The sequence below is a fragment of the Protomyctophum bolini genome (assembly GCF_963924005.1).
Source record: "Protomyctophum bolini genome assembly, chromosome: 5".
NCBI lineage: Eukaryota > Metazoa > Chordata > Actinopteri > Myctophiformes > Myctophidae > Protomyctophum > Protomyctophum bolini.
Window position 1 is genome coordinate 26107654 of NC_137866.1, and position 22530 is coordinate 26130183.

Consider the following 22530-nt stretch of genomic DNA (forward strand, 5'->3'; position numbering starts at 1 on the left):
ATGATAATGTTATTGGAGGAGTCATTTAGACTGTGTGGTAGGATCAACAATAACTGAGGGACGGAGTTTTGTTATTCATTCATCCACCATCCCATTCATTCTTATACACAATCAACAGGTTAAAACTCATTCATGCTTTGTAAAGTGTTGTATAGTCAGTGTTGTGCACAATAAAATAAAAATTATTGACAGACAAATGTGACACTTTTTAATCAATAGCAAGATCTGTTAGTGGGTCAGAATATAGCATTATAGCGGTGCCTGTAGGGCCTCTACAGCGGTTCCCGTTGGGCCTATACTTGGAACGATGCAAATTGGAAATGAATGCCCCACCCTGCAGATATCATGTCCGTGTCCCTTTTATGCCCAAATATGGAGTCTTCCCCGGGCAGAGGCCTTTTGTGGCCCGGCAGAGGCCTTTTGTGGCGGTTCTGGACAACCGTGGGCCCGTGGGGTGGAACACGTGTGTTCAATTTGAAGTCGGTGGGCGGAGTGTTAGTCTAGTTTTAGTCGACTAAGTATCATAAGGTTTTAGTCAACGAAATCTACAGTTGATTTAGTCGACTAAAATGTATTTTGTCGTTACTTGTAATGACTGATTTTACACAGATTTTACAAGCTCACAACGCGTTGCAGCGCGACGTGTTGTGAGTTTGTAGATCGGCTATTTTCAGCATGCAACCAAGTGTAAAATTACTGTAAAATATTGGATCTGTTGTCCACTAGTCCCTTCCTAACATTTGAGTCAAATTTTTAGTTGTTGACGAAATTGTCACTATTTCTTTTTATATACATTTTTTATAGAGAGATAGAGATATAGGCTGACGGAAATGGGGAGAGAGAAGGGGGGTTGACATGCAGTAAAGGCCGTCGGGATCGGGAGTCGAACCCGCGGCACACTGTCAGACTGGATTACCTGGATTATAGATCTTCAAGAGTTAAAGATCTATAAGTAATTTGGTTACCAACTCTCCATCATTTACCTGAGGACCACCTGGAACCGCTTCAAGGACCACTGATGGCCCCCGGACCACTGGTTGAAAACCACTGTTCTAGACCTATAGATGACGGACCTCATCAAATTAATGATTGTTTTTTTATCTGTATTATATGATGAAATATGCAATGGCATATTTTTCTTTAAAAATGGTCATGTTGTCTTTTTTTCTGCTTGTAGGTTCATTCTGTATTGATCAATCCTCTATAGTCACACCAGCTCTTAATGGCTTCACAGCCATGAATATTAGATAAACTTTCCCTTCGCCCGCCCCCCCAGCACAAATATGATGAGCCAGCCTGACCTGGCTGGAAGCAGACAAACACAGGGCTGGGGATTGCAATAGTGAGATTAATATCAGATATGACCAGATAGAAAGAAATGTGATATGAGACATGGTGTGTCACAAACATATACCTTCACATTTACGGTGTACAGTACGTACGCACACATGCAGGACACACACGGACACACAAATAAGCTCTATAAAATATTTTTAGATCAATTAATGTGAACGCAATCAAAACTGCCATCAGATGTTTTATACAGAATATAAACAGTCACTCTTGTCAGAACCTTCTATTATCCAAAATTGTTTTATTTATTTTTCCTTCCATAAAGATGCCAGATAGTCTCCTGAGGAAGATTAGACTCAATATCAGCATCGTAACAATGATGCTGACCCATTATGCCAAAGAGAGGAAGAGAGGAAGAGAGAGAGAGAGAGAGAGAGAGAGAGAGAGAGGAGACAGGAGAGAGGGGAGAGAAGGTGAAGGAGGGTGTGACAGAGGCTGGAGGCTGTTTTTGTTTTGCGCTCAGAACCAAGACAGTACATACTCTTCTCTATGCATTCTCATTCACTTGGCTGTTCATCTGTCAAAGACATTCTTCAATTTTACTTTAGTGTTTTCTTTAGTTAATCTCGAGATAGTCTGAGTGTTAGGCTCTCAGATGGATGCTACGAGACAGACTGATCTGAGCGATGTGTGAGCGGGTTGTAGTTCTAGTGTCCCACCAGAGCACTACTACATACAACAGTATCTGTTGTAGCTCAAATTCTTCCGGGCTCCCGGAGACGGACGGTGTGCATTTGGAGAAGGTGTCTCTCTGACAGAGAATTAAGGAGCCATGGCTGGGGAGATCGTAGTGGGGATGCTCTATAACTTATTACTACCTGTACTACTACTCGCTGGTGAGTTGGCTTGTGCACATCTAATACCATACGCTGAGTACTATTATGAACTACTATGCTGTACAGTACTACTGTATATTACTGAGGTTTGTGTTCTGAGGAGGTGAAAGCCATAAGGGATGTCTGTAGTTTAATATTACCTTCCTCTAATCTGTGTCTTAATCAGACTTTGTGTGATTATAATTCAGCAATTTCATTTTGATTTAGCAAAAGTCGAAAATGTCTCTGTTTAATTTAAATTTTAGAAATTATTTAGCATTGGAACCCCGCAAAAGTCTCTTTGTGTGGGCTGTGAGAACTCAACTATACAACAAGGACACAACTGATTTTGTGTAATGATGACAGAAAGGGAGGAATGGAAAGGGAAACCTTTTTTTTTGTCCTGTGGGAGAAATTGAGTTTCAGCTTTATCCAGCTGGGGGTTAAGTGTCAGTGCTCAGTAACGGTTCAGACCCGGGGACATTCTTTTTCCCAGATGGCCTCCCGTCCCTACCCATTCACTTGCATCTTTATGGTGTATTTATTGTGGAGATGTAGAGCATTGCGTTCACTATTATTGTTGTGTTGAAACAATGAAGGTACTGGATGCTCTTAAGCTTTTGTATATGTTGATAATTGCCAAGTTGCAACAGAAGTTGCACTCATAAACATCCAGCCTACATTCCTGGGATAATGTGTTGATGTTGTTGGGGGTAAATTAAACAAATCTACCCATTAATGTCCTATTATCTATTATCAAACATGTAAAACATTACAGAAAACCATTGACAACCATATGTACAGTATGGTATATGTCAGTATATCAGTCATACCTCAATCTAATGCACCAAATAATTGAGAATTATTTAACAAGTAGTTATTACTGATGTGACAGTATGATTTATTATTTGATTAATACAGTATAAGAACATAAAATAATATAATACGCCATTACGCCCGCACACTGTCCATCTGCACGGCATAAGAGAACATGTATTAAAGGAGGCATCATTTCGGTCACTGATGACCTTCGTCAGTCTCAACAATTTTCAGCTTTTCAGCTTCTATGAAACAGCTACTATTTTAGTCTGCATTTCGTCCAACATAGGGATTCACGTTCAGGCTAGGATGTAAAAACTGGTAATCTGTTACCATTCTGGGTCTGTATGTGTACGTATGAGGGGGTAAGTTATGTGTATTTGACTTCATGTGTGTGTGATGGTGTAAGTTTATTCTTTTCCCATGAACAGCATTTGCTACACCGCAGCAGGAAAGTGCCTAGATGTATTTGAAGAAGAAAGGCCATTTTCTTTCTCTTTTACCTATACACATTAATTAAAAACCCAGAGTTTTCATCTACATTCTCAAATAAATCAACACAGTATTTTATCATGCTTTAATAGAATATTTATATAACGTGGCAAGGAAATTACAGATTATTGATGAGAGTTTGAACAATTACACAGAGACTACGCACACTTATAGAATGATATCTAAATCAATGACTATTGTCACTATTGTGTAGTTTTCTTTTATACAATAAGACATATTTGGTGTTTTGTATTTGTTATTCTATTTTCTATCTTGTATACATATTATTTTAGTAGCAGTATTTTCCTGAGATTATTTAATGAATTTAAATGTTTTATACCTGTGTCTCTGTCCTTTCTTCAGCATCCTCCTTCCGCTACAATGGTCTGTCATTTGTTTATTTCCTGTACCTGCTCACACTGCCACTGCTGCCCAACCCAAACATGGCCTCCATGAAAGGTGAGATTAACAGACACAACAATACAATAGAACAGAAAGTGTCTTAACTACACAACACAGTAATGTCCTCAGTGTTTCTTAGGAGGGTTTACAAATGTATAAATGAACACGAGGAACTATATTTACCAGTAAGACGCCCTGAGGGCGAGAAGCGGCCTCGCCCTAAAGGGCGAGAAGCAAGGTCAAGTGCACGCATCTGCCTGGGTGACGGCAGACAGCAGACTGCTGGGCGAGTGCTGGCGCTTTGGCATGGGGGGTCAGATCAACATGGAACAACATGATCCAGTCTTCTCCATGTATGGCTATCCAGGGTTAGATGAGGTCAGTGTCGTGATCTTCATATATGGAGATGGGCATATATGGTGGCGTGACATGTCACAAGGAGTGATGTCACGAGGCGTGACCTTATATGGAGGCGTGATGTCACGAGGCGTCACGTGACAACACAGGGAGAGCGAGGCAACAGTGGAGTACAAGTACTTTGTTACAGGCCTACTTAATAGCTTTTGAGAGGATCTACCGTATATACTTTACTTGAGTTTTTATACTATCATGATTAACCCCCTCATTTTTACTTGTACTATGAGAATCATGTACCGGTACTTTCACTTTTGATAGAACATTTATTGAAAGCTATTTTAAGAATTTGAATCAAGTTGTGTGCTTGCACATCAATATTATTAGTAGTTACTGCCTCTGCATGTGCTCTTCTTCCTACAGTATACGGATCAATACATTCTGATGAATTAAAGTCACTGAACTCCCCTTCCCTCAAAGTACTTTGTAAAGGGGATGCGGTCAGAATGGTTAGATCAATTATACATGACTTGGTAATTACCGCGTGGAATTAAAAGATGTCGTCTCAGCATTTTGACAGCATTTTCTCTCCTTATCTCCTTATCTCCCCGCCACACACAAACTGTTTGCCTTTCAGTCTCTCTATTCTATGGTTACCTTCACCCCCCCCTAATCTGATCCCACTCTCTACCCTATGGGCTAAGTGGTCAAGTGTGTGTGTGTGTGTGTGTGTGTGTGTGTGTGTGTGTGTGTGTGTGTGTGTGTGTGTGTGTGTGTGTGTGTGTGCGTGTGCGTGTGCGTGACATGTGTGTGCTGTACACTTGATGAGCAAGTATATAATGTGGCCTTGTGTTCATGTCTATTATGCACTTAACTTTGTTTGTGCGTGCGTGCGTGTGTGTGTGTGTGTGTTATTATATCTGTCAGATGGGTGTGAAAGTGATTATAGGTGCTCATTTTGTTATTCACTTTGCTGGGTGCGTGTATCTACTTATTCATGTACAATGTATTTGTGTGTACACATCACGTGCACTTTATCTGTGTGTAAGCGTGTATGCATGTGCGTATACGTGCACAGATGAGTGTGTATGTGTCCTCCTACCTTTTAGTGGAAAGCAATGGTGTGTGAGTTAAACAAAGCTTTTAGTAAAAAGCACAAGACATTGCTGCCTCAGCTAATGTTGGGTCATATACTGGCTATTAACGCATCATCTTTTCCTCCCGGCCTGGTGTTGATTGTCAAACTCTTCTGCTAGAGTGAGTCCACTTTGTTGAGAAGGTGTACGGGTGCAATCGCTCAGTGTTTCTCAAACTTTCTCATTTCAATAACCTCCAGTCAATAACCTCCCAATCTATACTGTAAACTGTTCAATCCTCAGGGTTAATTTAACTCTTGACAGTGTACAAATGGGTCCATTCAGTTCTATAGACCTTGATGTGTCTTTCTTACAGGGCTCTGTGGATTAATTTACCTAATTCCTTTGTTGCAGTTGCTGTTGAATTGAATAGGAGGTCCAAGCGGGCATATTTCCTTCTTTCCATTTATTGATCAGCAATCAGTTACAGGTTACAAGCATTCGTTCCATGGTTACAGCATATTGAGGCCTTCGTCCCAGGCAGAGCCCCTAGGTTCCCCTTCTCTCTCTCTGCTGTCCCTCACTCACAGTTCTAACTGATTCTCCGTTCCATCTTATACATCCCCAATCTGTGGGTGTCACCTTGTCCCTGTGTGTGTGTGTGTGTGTGTGTGTGTGTGTGTGTGTGTCAGTTGACCCTTAAGACTCGGTCAACAAGTTACCACAGGTGATCTTATTTTCAGAGCATTCTTTAGTGATACAACCTCATCCTGTCCACTATATGCTAATATGACAGGATGTACTCACAGCTGTTGCCAGCTTTATCTTAAAGTGCCCCTAGGCTATCTTAGTGACTATCCTACATGACCTCTTCACTCAGGCTTCCCCGCGTGTGACCTCTTATAGGCCGAAGTGTTAGGCTATGTGAACAATTATGACATATGTAGAGAGGCATAAGCTATCAAAATATACATCATATCCCCCCTTCTGGGGAATTACATATTCCCCAGACATAATTCATATTTCATAAATGACCAAAATTATTTTTCAAAAAAAAAACAATGTTCACTTTTTTTTTCTTTTCTCAAAAAACTCCAAAATGTTCAAATTCCCCAACTGTCTCCCTTCATAGGTAATAACCCTCTTCCCCCCTGGATACTGAGAAGGTAAAACACAGTCAGGTTAACACAAAACTCAAAACAAAACATCATCATGTTATTTGACATCTGTTAGACAATGACCCTATCAGTCTTATCTTGCCCTGCGACTGTTTTAGACTCACATACTGTTCTTGACATAAAAGTCCTATCCCGCCGATCCCTGTACCTGTATGGACATTAATATTTGCGTGGAAGTGGATTCCAATATCGACTTAATAAGAATAATATTCCCTTATAAATATCCCCTTCTCCCCCCCTTAGTTTGTGAGTAACTTTCACAGAATAATGGACAGATGAATGGCCCTGCAGAAGCCATCATCTAACCCATGATTTGGAAAGGCACACACAAACCAAGAGCTAAAACAATATTTGTATTACTAATTAGAATATAATTCTTATTTTTGGATTGGATTTCACTGTGATATTCAAGGAAATTCTAAAATACTCATCTGATCACTATTAACCTACCTTTTTTTATGACAATGAATAGAACTTATAAAGCAAATAAAACCGTTTAGGACATCATTCCTAAACTGAAAGTCATTAGAAAGTCTTTCTTTCCCTAAACTAAACTAAGTATCAAAAAAGTATTAAAAAACAAAACAGGGTGACAATACATTTCCTCAGTGCCCCTAGCTAGAGCAACATCTAGAAAAGGTCAGTGTCGGATGACAGCTAGGTGACAGATCTAAAACCATGCTTTCAATAGCACAGAGAGGGGCGTGTCAAGTCAACTGTCTCCTTTAGCTGTCCAACTCATTGTTCATGAGATCCGGTCAACTTGACTTCCCTCAAAGTTTCCCGATGTGGTTTCTGGTCACATTGTCCAGAAAAATGACCATATATCCCACATTTATGGCAAACTCCTCTCATTCTCCAGCTTTCTGGGCTGTGACGTGTCAGTGGAATATATCCTTGCTGAGATGCAGCCCACTGATAGGGTGGCACAGGTGACTGCCATCCCCCCTGTTGCCATCTCTGCTGTGACGGTGGGTTTTCCCACTGCGGCCTCTGTGGTGGCCCCAAAACATCAGGTGTCGCTCGTACTCTCCATGGCAGAAGTGGTTGCTGAGGTGCTGTAGATTGTTGCTGACCCATCCCCTGTTGAGTCTGTGGCATCGGCTGCTGCTGGTTCTGCTGTTGTTGAGGGACCCCCTGCTGGTTCTGCTGTTGGTTCTGCTGTTGGTCACCTGTCAAGACAACAGTGCAGTACCACTGCGAGTGATTCATCCCGCCACATCGAAAACAGCCTGTGTAATTGGATCCACGTCCAGCATTAAAGCGCCGACCCTTTTGACCTCTTGGGGTTCCAAACTGGTTTTGCGGAGTTTCCATCATAGTTGTCACAACTGTTGCCTGTACAGCTTGTTGTGCAACTTTCAGCTGGGTCTTGGCCAACAGTCTAATCACCTCTGCGTGACTCTGTTTCTGCTCATCTATTTTCTTGCGGAACAGTCCAACCCAATGCACAATGTGATCGATGTATTGTACGAGGGGCAATCTCGCCAGACCAACCACTGTCTCCAAGTTGGCCCTGACCTTTTCAGGAAGTCCCAGTTCAATTTTCGAGCGGACAATAGCCCGTTCCATCTCATTACGCTCAGGATCTTTTCCTGTGACATCCATCCATTTTTGAGCAACCCTGGCGTAATAGTCACGTGGATTTTCGGAGTCTCCCAGCAAATCTATCGTAAAAGTATCCGGATGCATATTGTAAGGAAAAATATATTTCAGTGTACTCCACAAAACATTTCGGTGGACTGAAAAAAGGTCTGAGTCCCCCAGTGTCGAATCCACATGATGTGCAGCTAGGCCAGCATGGATCAGAACGTTTTCCAGGCCAAGTGTGCCAATCTTACTTGAAAGTAATTTCTTAAATTCTGCCATAGTCAACTGAGTGTCCACCATCAAGGCATCAAACTTCCGACACCACTGATATGCTCCTTCCTCAAGTGTTGGCAACTCGTTCTGGCTGTACTCCATATTTCTACTCTTCACCATCACCGGGAGCATCCTGTTGTCCGCCTGTCGTTCGATCTCCCCCCTGGAGTGTCGTGGAGAGCTCGCCTGCCAGTCTGCAGGGCCCCTGTAGGTGTCGGAATGGTAGCCCTGCTGTGTACGGGCTCCACTGTCCTCCTCCTCTTCCTCCTGTTGAGTTGATCCCACACGTCTCTCCGTGCGTCCAGCAGCTCTGTCACTGCACTGTCTGCGCTCCAGCTCTTTCAGCTTCTTAGAACGGTGATTGTATAGCTGGACCAGGTCACTTTCTTGACCTTTCAATCCAGCCAAACGCTCCTCAAAGTATGTAGTAGCGGCTGAATCCGCCCTATTCTCCTGCATAGTCTCCATCGTCTCAGTAATCTGCCTGCAAAGAACATTGAGACTATTGCCCAGAGAGTTCAGCACCACGACAGCGTGCCTCCTCTCTTCCTTCTGCGACTGGCTGTCGCTATTGTCACTGCCACCAACAGAAATGGTGCTCATGGCCAGATCGGAGCTTGCTGTCCGTCTGTCACGGGCAGAGGTACGGCTTCCCCCATCCCCTGCATGTACTGTACGTCCCTCCACTTGAGCTATAATATCCCGAATGTGCGGGTCATATCCCCCAAAAGTCAAAGTCTTTTTGCCCCTTGGCGCAGCCACCGGAGAGTATCTTCTGTAGATGTCGTCACCTCCATGTAAACTGTCTCTGTGGCTGTGGCCAGCCTCATCCTGCAGGTCAGTGAGGTCACCCAAATCGAGGATCAGATGTGCCTCTTTCATCAGAATTTCACTCAAACGTGTTTCTATAGCATGCATAGACTGTCTCTGTGTCCTTAATTCACTGGTCAAGTCCTCTTTCAGGCAACGTACCCGTTCCAGCTCTTTCTTAACAGAACGTTGAATGTCGCTGTCCTCTGGCCGTTGCTTTGATGTCCTCATGTCTCTGCTGTCATGAACTTTCACCTCAGCCTTTGCTGAGAGCACATTGCTGTGGTCCACAATGTCAATGCACTGTTGCTTCTTGTCCGGTACTGACTCACTGACATTGGGACCTTCCTTACAGAACATATCTAATACTGATAATTCAGTCTTGCGTTTCAGTTTCCGCTCATTCGTTTTCTGATCTGCTCTGTATCCATGCACAAGAACCCTTATGGCATTAATGACTTCTGCATCAAAAGTACCCTCCAGAGGCCATGGTCTGTCAATGTCCGGCCAACGCTCATTAAATTTCTTTGAAATCTTCAAAATATCCTTGCATGAAACTGAATATTTCTCTTGGACAATGTCCACTGGGATTATCCCTGTGTCCATCATACTAAATAGTAAATAATCTAGACACTAGACACTAAACTTTCACACAGTCACACTGTGACACACTCATGCTGTGTCTCCTCTCACTCAGTCACAGACATGCATACTCATTTGCATATACTATCCCCACAGAATGAGTAGATAGCCTAGTCAACAAACTCACTCCAAGGAAAACATGCAATACTTTCTCTAAATGAGAAAACTACTGACAGTAACAATCTGCAACTCAAAAAATAAACATAGAAATGCCTCTATTTTTTTTAGACTAGCAAGTCAAGTCACTGACTGAGGGAAGAGATTGACCCCCCCCCTGCATGCACTCCACACAGGCTTCAAATGCACTCAATCACTCCCTCATTTACATTATTCTCAATCAAACATCGTGATCTCACTCACACAGGCTTGTAATCTTCTCATTTAAACCCCTGGCCAGACTACCCCAATTCAAGCTTCATATGACCTGGCAAGCAGTTGCTTCTTCTGACACCTTTAAGATGTACCAAATCAAATTTCACCACCAAAATAAAAAATGTCAACAGTAGACAATGTCTACCATCGCTATGCCTTTTTAAATGAGAAGATACCATGCCGCAGACACTCTCATACAGAGTCGCTTGAAATGACTACTACTATTTAGTAACATTATTTTCCAACCCTTCAAACATAACACATTCATATCACACAATAGTTTCTTAGACTACTACCCTTGACTCAATCACTCACTCAAAAGCGACACAATGTGCTTCTCTTACACATACATGGGAACCATAATGGTCACCCCTACATCCCCCACACTCATTTGCATACAACCACTCATGTAATCAGTAGATTAGTAGATTAGTAGATTTAACTCACTCAAAGCAACGGTTTTATCCTACTATCAAATTACTCACCCAGACTATATATTTATTTTTATTTGTACTACTAAAAAACCTGCAGGATTAACAATCCTTAATTAACCTATATTTTACCTAAATTTAGTCATTTCCAATGAGAAATGCATTCTCAGTTACCTTCTAAATTTAGCTTGGACCCCCAAATTAAACCCACATTTTTAAACCTGAATTGTCCCCAATCTCTGAGTTTTGGAGCACAAGACAACAAGCCATAGAGCTGTTGTCTCCGTCAAATTAAAAATGAACCTCCGCTCTAATATCTTTATTATCCTTTTAAGAAAAAAGTCAATCTACTTTTTAAAACAGCCACTGATCAAAAAATGAGGTGATAACCATTCCTTGCAGACGATCTGATTAGAATAGCCATCCCAGCTACTATTTCTCCAAAAGGCCTAATCCCAAACCATATTACTATAGTGAAGTTAATAGTCTCCTATTTTGATTACTATATGCCAAATGGATACTTTAGCTCCACATTTTAACACAGAAATTGTCCATAACTGCACCTTAAATAATTTCTTAAATTTAATTTCACACTATACATACACTCTAACGTATATGATTAGCCATTTTATAATTCCCTTATCTAATTTAGTTCATTTATAATTTCTTAACCTCCTACTAACCTCCCCCCTTGAGCCATCACCATCATATGGCTCATGACAGGAATCTCAAAGAAAACAGTGCAAGATCACCAGGCACACCCTGTATCATCACATGCCATCTATAAATCAACACATCACTCTCAAAAACGTGTAAGTCACCGGACCGCACAATCAAAATATCAACAAAATACTTAATCGAGAATTCTTTGGCATTCAACCATAACTCACAAAGATGCCCTATACCAGCACAGACTCATAGACAGACCTATAACCAAACAAACAAATGAATGAAGCACATACACGCACAACCATACCATGCATAGGCTACACTACCATTTAACTCCTAAACTCTGTCAACTCCCTAACAGAAGCAGACTCCAAGAACCTAACCACTAACCTAATCAATAACTTGCCTAACACAGCGTCCAGATGTACACTATGGTCCTAACACGTACTCTTAACACAAGAATGATAAGCCTATTCCATCACTCCAACTTCAATTCAGTCCTCGGGTTCCGTCCAAACTCACGTCAAAGGCAACAAAAAAAATCCACAGATACGCAGGTCCGTTTTGCGTGGCGCAGAAAATCTTCACCAAAGCTTCTCCAACATCGGGGCGCCATTTATGATGTGTCTTTCTTACAGGGCTCTGTGGATTAATTTACCTAATTCCTTTGTTGCAGTTGCTGTTGAATTGAATAGGAGGTCCAAGCGGGCATATTTCCTTCTTTCCATTTATTGATCAGCAATCAGTTACAGGTTACAAGCATTCGTTCCATGGTTACAGCATATTGAGGCCTTCGTCCCAGGCAGAGCCCCTAGGTTCCCCTTCTCTCTCTCTGCTGTCCCTCACTCACAGTTCTAACTGATTCTCCGTTCCATCTTATACATCCCCAATCTGTGGGTGTCACCTTGTCCCTGTGTGTGTGTGTGTGTGTGTGTGTGTGTGTGTGTGTGTCAGTTGACCCTTAAGACTCGGTCAACAAGTTACCACAGGTGATCTTATTTTCAGAGCATTCTTTAGTGATACAACCTCATCCTGTCCACTATATGCTAATATGACAGGATGTACTCACAGCTGTTGCCAGCTTTATCTTAAAGTGCCCCTAGGCTATCTTAGTGACTATCCTACATGACCTCTTCACTCAGGCTTCCCCGCGTGTGACCTCTTATAGGCCGAAGTGTTAGGCTATGTGAACAATTATGACATATGTAGAGAGGCATAAGCTATCAAAATATACATCAACCTGAAAAGGTCCATTTGGTTTCTAATCCTAGCTATCGATCCTTCAGCTGGCGGACCCCTGGAATTCCTTTAATAGTCTACTGGCTAACCCATAGAGCCCCATTGTGAACCCGGACATGTTGAGTACACCACGGTTTTATGTTAGAAATGTTGAGTATGTAGAAACTGCCGGATGCTAACTTGCATATGTTGAGCAATTTTCATAATTGGCATAATATGTGACCATATACCATTAACAACCTATAGAAGGCAAAAAATTAATTCATCATGCTTTATGTAGCATGTGACGGGTCAAACTAGGGTGTTTTCATGATGCTGAATCCATTCCAAGCATTCGTTTTGCAAAAAAACGGCCATAGCCACTTGTCCAAATGTGTTTTTGTGCAAAACTAATGCTTGGAATGGATTCAGTGTCATGACAACCCCCTCGTTTGACACATATGCTACTTAAAGCATGATGAAATTTATAATCCCCCCCCCCCCTTATAGGGGGCCATCTAAAATACTTTTAGATGGAAAGAAGGATTTAACAGTGTAAAATCTGAGTTCAATTAACACTCACGGTTATTTTGCATGCCGTCTTATTCCTTATGACTTTTTTATTTTATTTTGAAAAACATCTTTAGAATAGTGGAAAAATGTGAGCTTGCAGATCGACTATTTTCACACTTGTATAATAACAAATGAAGAAGTCATAATGCATTTTGCCTAATAATCACAATTAAAGGACCTATATTAGTGATGCACTTCCAGTGTGGGGAATGAATTGAGGGAAAATAAGTGAATATATAGTGAATAAAGACAATGGAATCTGAGATGCCCCCAAAATGAGACGTATTAGCCCGCGGACCCCCATTTTAAAAGATATGCCAGGGACCCCCATAAGAGAACATTTTTACGGTTCTAGCAGTTTGATATGCAATAGGCTATGGACCCCCATTTAATGGCATTTCTATCTCTGAGACCCCAATTTGTATTGTTAAATCAATTTAATCAATTTAACTCTGAGAGTGTACAAATGGAAGCAAATGGACACAGGTCCATTTGGTTCCATTTGTACACTCTGAGTTACAGACACATAAGGGTCCATTTGGTTCCTAATTAATAGCTGGGGATTCCCTGGAACTCTCTCAAGGTCCCCGGACCCCACTTTGGGAATCACTGTTTTTGAGTGGTGTAACCACTCCAAGGAACAGCAATGTCCCTACTGTATGTCCCCCCTATGTCCTAACCATAGACTGTAAAAAATATGGACAAGTGTTCTCCGGGTCTAACATGAACGTAAAATGAAGCCTGTCATTCCTTGTATTGTAAGTCGCCATCTATCTAGATCCGTTTTGGCCCAGCTGGCCATTGGCTGGCCCAGACAACGAGGCGGGACTTCCTCCCTTCTTCTCCGTTGGTTTTTATTTTTACTCGAGTGGGAGGGGAATCCCGATCATAGACTGTAACGGTAGCCACGCCCCTCAGAACATACTGACTTTATGGTAATTTTTTTAATAAATGGGACCATAATTTTCCAAAAAGAATATTATGACATTAGAAATGAGACTTTAAACTAGTGACTGGAAGCAGAAAGTATTCATGACCATGTTTATTAAGGTAATACAGTCTAGGTGAAGTTGGGCCCAAATACATGGACTTCTATGGGGCTATGGGTTTTTCTGCGTCCAATGACAGCGCCACAACAGGCCATTATATGAACTTTCAGGAAATCCCGATTTCCTCAGTGGCTTCACAAAATATCTGTCTGACTGCCCCCCGTTGCACCACTCACTTCAGACTGGTCTGATTTTAGGATAAGATTAGAACCTGACTGTCCATTGTTTCTACCAGGTAAAACGGGTCACTTCCTGCTGCTAATCATCTACACTAGTGTGATCTTCCTCAGTCTGCAGTGTTTCATGCAGATCCCCTTCGCCTACATCCCTGAGCATGGTATGTGCAAGAAATTTATATGAGACAGAAATGTATGTAGCAAATGCTGGAGCTTTGCTGATTCAATTAGTTTAAGGCATTGTTCTGTTTTTTTCCATCAGTGACCGGGTTTTGGGAAGATGTCCTGTACCATTTGGGCATTATAAGGTATGTACTCTCTCATACATATAGGGCGGCAGTGAGTGTTAGTGGGGCAGGGGCTGAAATCCCATATAAAGAGGGAACCTTTGGACAAAAATAGCAAAAATAGCAGATGTACAAGCTCTCAACGCGTCGCGCTGCGACGTGTTAAGAGCTTGTAGATCAGCTATTTTCGGGGCGCAACCCAGCACTCTTTAGCCAGTGGAGATGTATGGTGTAACGATATGGATTTCTAAACAAATTTGATCAACGCAAAATACTGTGTTCAAGTTTAGGAGACTTCGGGAAAAAAAGCAATTCTCCTAGAATGCTGGCATGGAAAGGAGTGGCATTTGCATTTCTTTCACCATAGTAAATGCTGCATTCGTGGTCTAGAAAGGGCAGTTGTTTTACAGACGGGTAAAAGGGCAGGGGCTGAAGCCCCCTTTGATGTCTATGTGTGCACGTCCCTGCTCAGGAGGTAGAGCGGTCCCGGTTCGAACCCGGACTCCACCTCTGTTACTATCGACGTGTGACACTGTTGTTTTCAGGAAATGAACAGAATAACCTGTGTTCCAATGGATCCAATGTAGTTATAATTTAGTCACAAGCTCTTTTTAATACTTTTCATTGGTATAATATTGATTCAATCCACAGACATACTTTATCTTTAATTTACTTTCCAAAATAGCGAAAATAGCCGATCTACAAGCTCACAACGTACCGTGATTTGACACGTTGTGAGCTTGTACTATAGATTGGCTCTTTTCACTTCTTGCACAACAAACTAACAAAGTAGTGCATTCATTTATTTAAATGTTTGATATGTGTTGGTCTAACTGTGACTGTATGTGTTTTTGTGTTTGTATATCTGTATATGGTCCAGGTTCAGTGTGGTGGATGCTGGGAACATTGTGCGTCTCTTGGCCCCAGACATTGGTGTCTTCATTTTGTCTCTCCTTATCCTGAGACTGTGCAAGCAGATGCTCAAAGTACCTGTACCTCCAATTCAACCTGAGGTAACCTCTCTCAATACTGCATGTGTCACTCACAGCTAATACTGTCAAACCAATTCCACTTGGTTGACAGATGGTGGAATGGATAATGACAGGGTAAGAATGTGGAACAAACATTTGGGTTGAGGTACTGTATGACCCAGGCTGGGCAACACCAACCAACCAATCTGTACGCCCTGCCTGTCGATTGAGATGCTTGCCTCCAGAACCACGTAAAAGTATGTGTGTTTTTCTGTGAAACGTATGAAATGGCCATTAATAGCTCTTGTTTTTGGTACTGAACAGGAAGTTGAAACCTCCGACACCGAGTCTGAGGGAGAAAGTGAAGTGTCGGAGGGATCGTCCTGTAACAGCTCAGATGACAGCACAGTGGTGATCCCGTCAGGCCCTCCAGAGTTTGTAAAGAAACTGATTGTGTTTGCGGCTGGAATTAAGGTGCTTCTCTCTGCCATGATGAACACAGCGGCGAAGGTGGTTGTGACCATACAGCTAGGACTGGCAGGTGTGTATGCATGTGTATATGAATGTGGCAGTTCAGCCTGCCACTGAGACTGAATGGTTAAAGTTTGAATTATTGTGTGCATTTCAGTGATATTTGTTATTGTGACTTTATGTATATTGTGTGGTGTCTGATGAAGTGATTGCTAATTGGCTCCAGGGTAGGGAGCATACTAACTGGGTTTGTGTGTGGAACACACCAACTTGATTATGTATAGAGACACTTATCTTTAATAATATTCTTCTTGGATTTGGACTCAGACTTGCTATTTTGAGTATTATTCAGTATTTTTCCTGCTATTTTGCAACCTTTGCCTTCTGGCCTAACACTATCCACACTAGGCAAAGTGTGACAATGCATATATGGGGATGTGTGTGTGCGTGCGTGTGTTCATGTGCATGTTTATGTATGTGCAACAAAGTAGCCATACCTGAACCGCATGTATGTACCCTCTGTCTGAGTGGTTTTCTAGTGCATTAGACATCCAGGCAGGATCAGGTGGTCAAAGGTGAGTGAATGTAGCAGACTAGCCCTGCCTGATGACCAGAAGCCTAATATGTTCCTTTACCAGGGAGAGATTACCATTTGTCTGAGTGAGCAGGATATGTTTGAGTCTAACTTCCCATGTGGGAGGCTCGGGTTTTCACAAGTGTGCATGTACGTGCATGTCCATGATTGAGTGTGATAGATCTCTGACTGTGTGCATATGCACAAATGTGTATTGTTGATTTTCTTTTGTGCCTTTATTGATAGTTACAGTGAAGACAGACAGGAAAGAGGGAGAGAGAGAAGGGGAGAGACATGCAGCAAAGGTCGTCATGAACGGGACTCGAACACACAACGCACTGTCAGGCCAGAGCCTATATGTGGCATGTGCCTGGACCACTAGGCCACACATGTGTGTGTTTTAATGTATTCATATCTTTATCTCCAGGAATTGTGCTCCCTTCATTGACGTCAGGCATCTACTTTGGAGTGTTCCTAGGCCTGGTGTGGTGGTGGGTTTTCAGCCGGTCCATCAGCCTTCTCTTCTTTAGCTCTCTGACCGTGATGATGGCCATTTTCAGTGCTGGACACTTATTGGCCCTGTATACCTACCAGCTGCCCATCGCCCAACAACTAATCCCACCTCAAGATGTCTACGCCAGGTAACAGAGGCTATAGTTTTAATTCCTTCAAAGGAAGACAATCGTGTCATATCTGTGTAACTCTTACCTGCCCTCCTGTCCATCTCTCTGTCTGTCCCAGGTTGTTTGGTATGACAGGGGTAATCAGAACCAACAGTTCTGACCCGTACGCTCTGGATCTGCACTCCCATGTCAGCTGGCCTGACTTCATCAACCCTCTGCTTCTGCTGCTGCTGTACTACACACTGGTGGCACTGCTGCACAAATGGGTCCACGTCATAGAGGAAGAGGTGTGTGTAGACCAGACCTACAGTGTGTGTGTGTGTGTGTGTGTGTGTGTGTGTGTGTGTGTGTGTGTGTGTGTGTGTGTGTGTGTGTGTGTGTGTGTGTGTGTGTGTGTGTGTGTGTGTGTGTGTGTGTGTGTGTGTGTGTGTGTGTGTGTCTGTAATGTCATTACATTACAAAGACAGTAGGGACTTCATACAACTGGTAATCACATCGCTTTTAGGCCGAGTATGGCTCCTGGCAGAGATTTGTGCTCTACTTGGTGCACTTTTATAGTTTAAAGTTTCTTATAGACATTAGACAGTGCTGCTACTGGTACAAAGAGTTCTACAACTAGTACCAATAATACAGTATATGTTTGTGAATGCCTGTACTGTACGCTTCTCCCATAGAGTACATGGTTATTGTTATTGTTGATATTCACGTTCATGTGTATTGTGCATTGGTTCATTAGGATATAGATGCTGAAGAGGGTGAGAGTCCAGTGGAAAGCCCTGAGATCCCTCCCAGCTTCTCTAAAATCCTCTACGTCGCAGGAGACAGCCAAGAGGTGGACTTACCTTACCTACTGTAGATCACATATCATCATTAAGTGTTAACCTAAACAAGACATCCATCACCAGTTGGATCCTGGATAAGCCTTAACAATTATTATGTATTTTTTATGTTTTTATTTCTCTTTTTGTTACAGCTGTTGACTAGTACAGATGAAGAAACATATCTACCAAATGAGGTACGTTTGTGTTAAGAACAATATCCATAGTAACTTTTAGATTTTACTGTCCAATGATGTTACTGCTTCATTTAGAAGGACTGAAAATAATTTCTCCAAAAGCACCTGATGTCCCAATGTGACTGTATGAGATTGTAAATAGATTTTTCTCCTAGATTACAAACAAAGTATTATATTTATTCTACCACCCCTATTTATAGTGGCACTTCCCACTCATCACATTATATAATGAATAATGAATTGCATTTTTATAGCGCTTTTCCAAGTGCTCAAAGCGCTTTACAATGGTTCATTCATGATACATTGGGAGGTGAAGCGGCGAACCGTCAACGCCAGCGTCCTCACTTCCCACATTCACACATCAATGGTTAGCTAACAACGACCAACTAATTGGAGGCAATGTAGGGTTCAGTGTCTTGCCCAAGGACACTTCGACAGGAGGAGCCGGGATTCGAACCACCGACCCAGGGATCATTGGACGACCTGCTCTACCTCCTGAGCCACAGCCGCCCGTATATAGCTGCCCGAATATACTGTATAGGTGCTATATTCTAGGATAACAGTATTATTGTCAGATAACTACATGTATCACCTTGTAATGTTATAATAATCTAGGAATTGGAAAGTGCACGCCTGATGGAACATCAACGGTAGTCATCGCTGGTCTACATCTCATGATGCGTTCTCTCTCCTCAGCCAATGGTCTTACTGATGGGGAGCTCCTGGCATGATCTCCATAGAAATGAGCTTGGAACACTACTGGGAGGGACGGGCTACTCAAATTGTGACCTGCCGCCACAGTACGAAGGGATACACTTGCGATCACAAGGTAGACTCACTGAATAAATAGCCACCAGAAGAACTACATAGACTTGACTGTTTCATTGGCCAGTATTTTCCACGGCTGTCTGAGTGGGTCCACTGGCAGAGATCCTAACCACTTCACTTTCAACATACACTTCATTAGTGGCGTCCAGGTGGCACAGGGGTAAATTTCCTGCCTGACTAAAAGTTTGAATACTCTGCAGTATATCCAGCTTGCATAATGAAAAAGATTTGTTATTGATTTAATACATTATTAGTTAAATAATGTAAACAACACAGACGTACAGTAAAACACACAGGGATAACACAAAAAAGCCTTGGGGACTTGTTTCCATTGTGGTTCTATTCAATCAATTCATCAACAGAGCATAGAACATGAACACCTCAACAAATAGCTATATTTACTGAGGAGAAAACGGAAAATTCTACCTCCACTTGCTTTTTCAGGCTTGCAGTTTTGAAAGAAGCCAATGATTCACGCCCTTCAATGGACGATGTCAGGTCATTCCACATTATGGTGGCAGAGTAGTAGAATTAATATTTTCCAATGTTAAACCTGGGAGGAAGTAGTTAGACAGGTATGTGGGCACTGTCCCTCAGAGTACCGGTATCTTAAATATCAATCTCATTGATATGCTTAACCCTGTCTTCTTCCCGAGCCGTCCCAAAACTAGCAAAGTGTATTGGAATTGGGCGAGTCATGGGCTTCACGTGTATTCTCATTTCTATCTTTTCATCCCTCCTTTTCTTCCCCTCCTTCCTACCTGAAGCAGATGGAGAGAGCGAGTCGGAGGAGGAGAGGAGTGAGGAGGTGCTCGAGAGTGGTGTTGCGGCCACCCCTCCGCCTTCTGGCCCCAGCGGTATGGTCGTATTTGGACGTCTGGTGCAGAAACACAGCTACGTCAGCGCCCTCATTATCATGATGGTAAACCACCCCACACCTTCACTTACAGACTGACTTCACTCTTACAATGATCAAAATAAATGTATTTGTCCAGCACAACAAATGCACAGGGATTTGGTGATGGTGCATGTCAACACGTGTGGTTGACATTATGGGCCCTATTTAGCATGGTCTAATGCGGGGTGCACAATGAGCCAATTTTGCTACATTGACGGTGTAGCGAAAGGGGCAAGCGGAGCCTGCAGCACCACCGTTTGAGCATTGCGGCTCAAAAATCCACCACTCCTGAATGATGTGTCTGGTGCAACGCACAGGTCTTGGACCTGGTCAAGCCAGCAGTGGACCTGGTGAGACATACAGTAGGAGTGGCCCGGACAGGAGTCAACCCACAGAGCCTAGTCCTTCCATGTGCCAGATTGATCTACCCCCAGTCCCGGCAGAGTAGTTCCGGAGCAACGGATTGTGTGGCCCTGCAGGTCTTTCCCTAATGGGACTGATCGAGGGCAGCTACTGGGACGTAAATCGGGACTTGATCACCTGAGTGAGGGGTATGATATGATATGATATGATATAGTACTTTATTGTCAGTTCACACTGAAATTTGTCTTGCCACACAGCAGCCAAGTATGCAGAACACATATACAAACACAAAGAACAAGACAATTTACATACATAAAGACATGAGCAATATCCACCGCTTAGATTATCCTGTGGCTACTACATCTCCTGATTAAGCCTCAAGGTCGACTGGTAGACAAAGGACCTCTTTAGTCTGTATGATTTTGCGACTTTGCGAGACCCGAAACCCTGATGACCTTGGGATACATCACTGAGGATATGTCCCAGGTGCATCCATGCAATGTTTTTTGTTCACGGCGCATTATCTAAGCGCAAAGCTCTGCGCTGGGTGAAAATGGGTGGTATTAATCCTCTGAATTATTCTTTTGCTTAAAACATACATTTGATCAATCAGAGATAAAAATACAAATAAAACAATCAAGAGGCAATGGATTAACAACATTCTTACAGGATGAAATTTTGGCATGTTCAGCCGGGGGGGGTGGGGTGGGGGGGGAAACCTCATGGCCCTTAGGCACATCAGCAATAGGAGTGCAGCGTACTGTATGTTTTGAATTGTTTACATTGGTAGTACAGCCTTTTTGGAAACCCTAGCAGCCAATGAGGCAATGACCACTTATTTTGCGCTTGCACGTTCACGTGTGGCATTTTCATCTGCTTGCTGAGAGCTGAACTATTTTCAACCTGCCGATTGGAAGCATTTTAGGTGAGTGCATTGGAGTTTTCAGCCAGGAAAAAAAAGCCTGGTCTAAATGGTAAAGAAATATATGCGGTGTCACTGCAGAAGCAGATAGCAGTGTGCCCTGATTGCGGCAACAAACATACAGTAGGCGCTAAATAGGCAGAAGATCCTTTGTTATCTAAACAAAATGATGCATTAAAATGATACACAAAATCTGACAGTCACTTATCAGTTATCACGTGTTTTATAATATCGATATTTATAAAACAGTAGAATATTAATTCTCATCTCCTCCCTCAGGTGTGGAGCATCACCTACAACAACTGGTTGACCTTTGCCCTACTGGTGTGGTCCTGCATCATCTGGATGATGAGAGACCGGCGGCGGTACGCCATGATGTCCGCCCCGTTCCTGGCCGTGTACGGCACAGTCCTGGTGGTGTTGGGCTTCCTCAGCGCGCTGCGCCTCAGCCGGGCCGAGCTGTACCCCGGGCTGCCTCCTGCTGTGATCGTTGACTTTGACCTTAACAGCTACCATCCAGCTCCCTGCGTTCACCTGGGAGCTAAGGTGAGGATGATATGGAAGGAGGGAAGATATAGTAGGAGGAGAAGTGAGATGATCTTTCATCTTCTGCATGAAGATGATCTGAACACCATGTCAATACACTTGTTAAGTGTAAATGTTGGTGATATAGTGTAGGAACAGAAGCCCATTCTCCATTTGTAAGTTTATAAGTCAGCTAAATGGCTCAAATACAATGAAACGGAATCTAAACTCACTCTCAAAATACTGGCTTTTAAATTAGCCGAGAGTGTAATGTAAATTTTATTGTATCTCTTACTCTTGTGTGTGTGTGTGTGTGTGTGTGTGTGTGTGTGTGTGTGTGTGTGTGTGTGTGTGTGTGTGTGTGTGCCACATGGCTCGTTACAGAAACCATGTCACACATTCTGAATGGCTGTTTTGCCTATAAAGGGCTTTACATAGCACGCCACGACATTCCTGTGTCAAACCTTCCATGTTTCAACTCTGTACTGAAAATACTGACATTTTTTCACATCTCTCTGCTAACACACCAGATGTTGTTGTGGTCAATGAAGAGAACAAATCAGTTTTCATTCTTGAAATGGCCTGCACCTTTGACTCTAGCTTAGAGGAAGCCTTTATGACTAAGGTCATTAAGTACCAGCCGCTCCTCCAGACCATCATTGAACTAGGCTATAGGTGCAATCTATATGTGTTTATCTTCGGCAGCCTAGGACATGTACACAGTTTGGTCGTAAGAGGCTTCCAACAACTTGGGATGCCAA

General features: G+C 42.6%; 1 protein-coding gene across 1 annotated transcript in view; it reads left to right on the forward strand.

Annotated features, from left to right (window-relative positions):
* Positions 1-2125: 2125 nt before the first annotated feature.
* Positions 2126-22530, forward strand: part of LOC308315026 (piezo-type mechanosensitive ion channel component 2) — a gene marked incomplete at both ends in the record, with an annotated part of 47661 nt that continues 27256 nt past the window's right edge. Inside the window, 14 exons of the mRNA XM_080762850.1 lie at positions 2126-2189; positions 3843-3938; positions 14352-14453; positions 14555-14600; positions 15052-15054; positions 15460-15592; positions 15875-16091; positions 17023-17236; positions 17337-17505; positions 17955-18050; positions 18192-18233; positions 18930-19062; positions 19829-19983; positions 21524-21790. Of these exons, the coding sequence (XP_080618976.1) occupies positions 2126-2189; positions 3843-3938; positions 14352-14453; positions 14555-14600; positions 15052-15054; positions 15460-15592; positions 15875-16091; positions 17023-17236; positions 17337-17505; positions 17955-18050; positions 18192-18233; positions 18930-19062; positions 19829-19983; positions 21524-21790 (1737 nt within the window). The remainder of the gene's footprint in view (positions 2190-3842; positions 3939-14351; positions 14454-14554; positions 14601-15051; positions 15055-15459; positions 15593-15874; positions 16092-17022; positions 17237-17336; positions 17506-17954; positions 18051-18191; positions 18234-18929; positions 19063-19828; positions 19984-21523; positions 21791-22530) is intronic.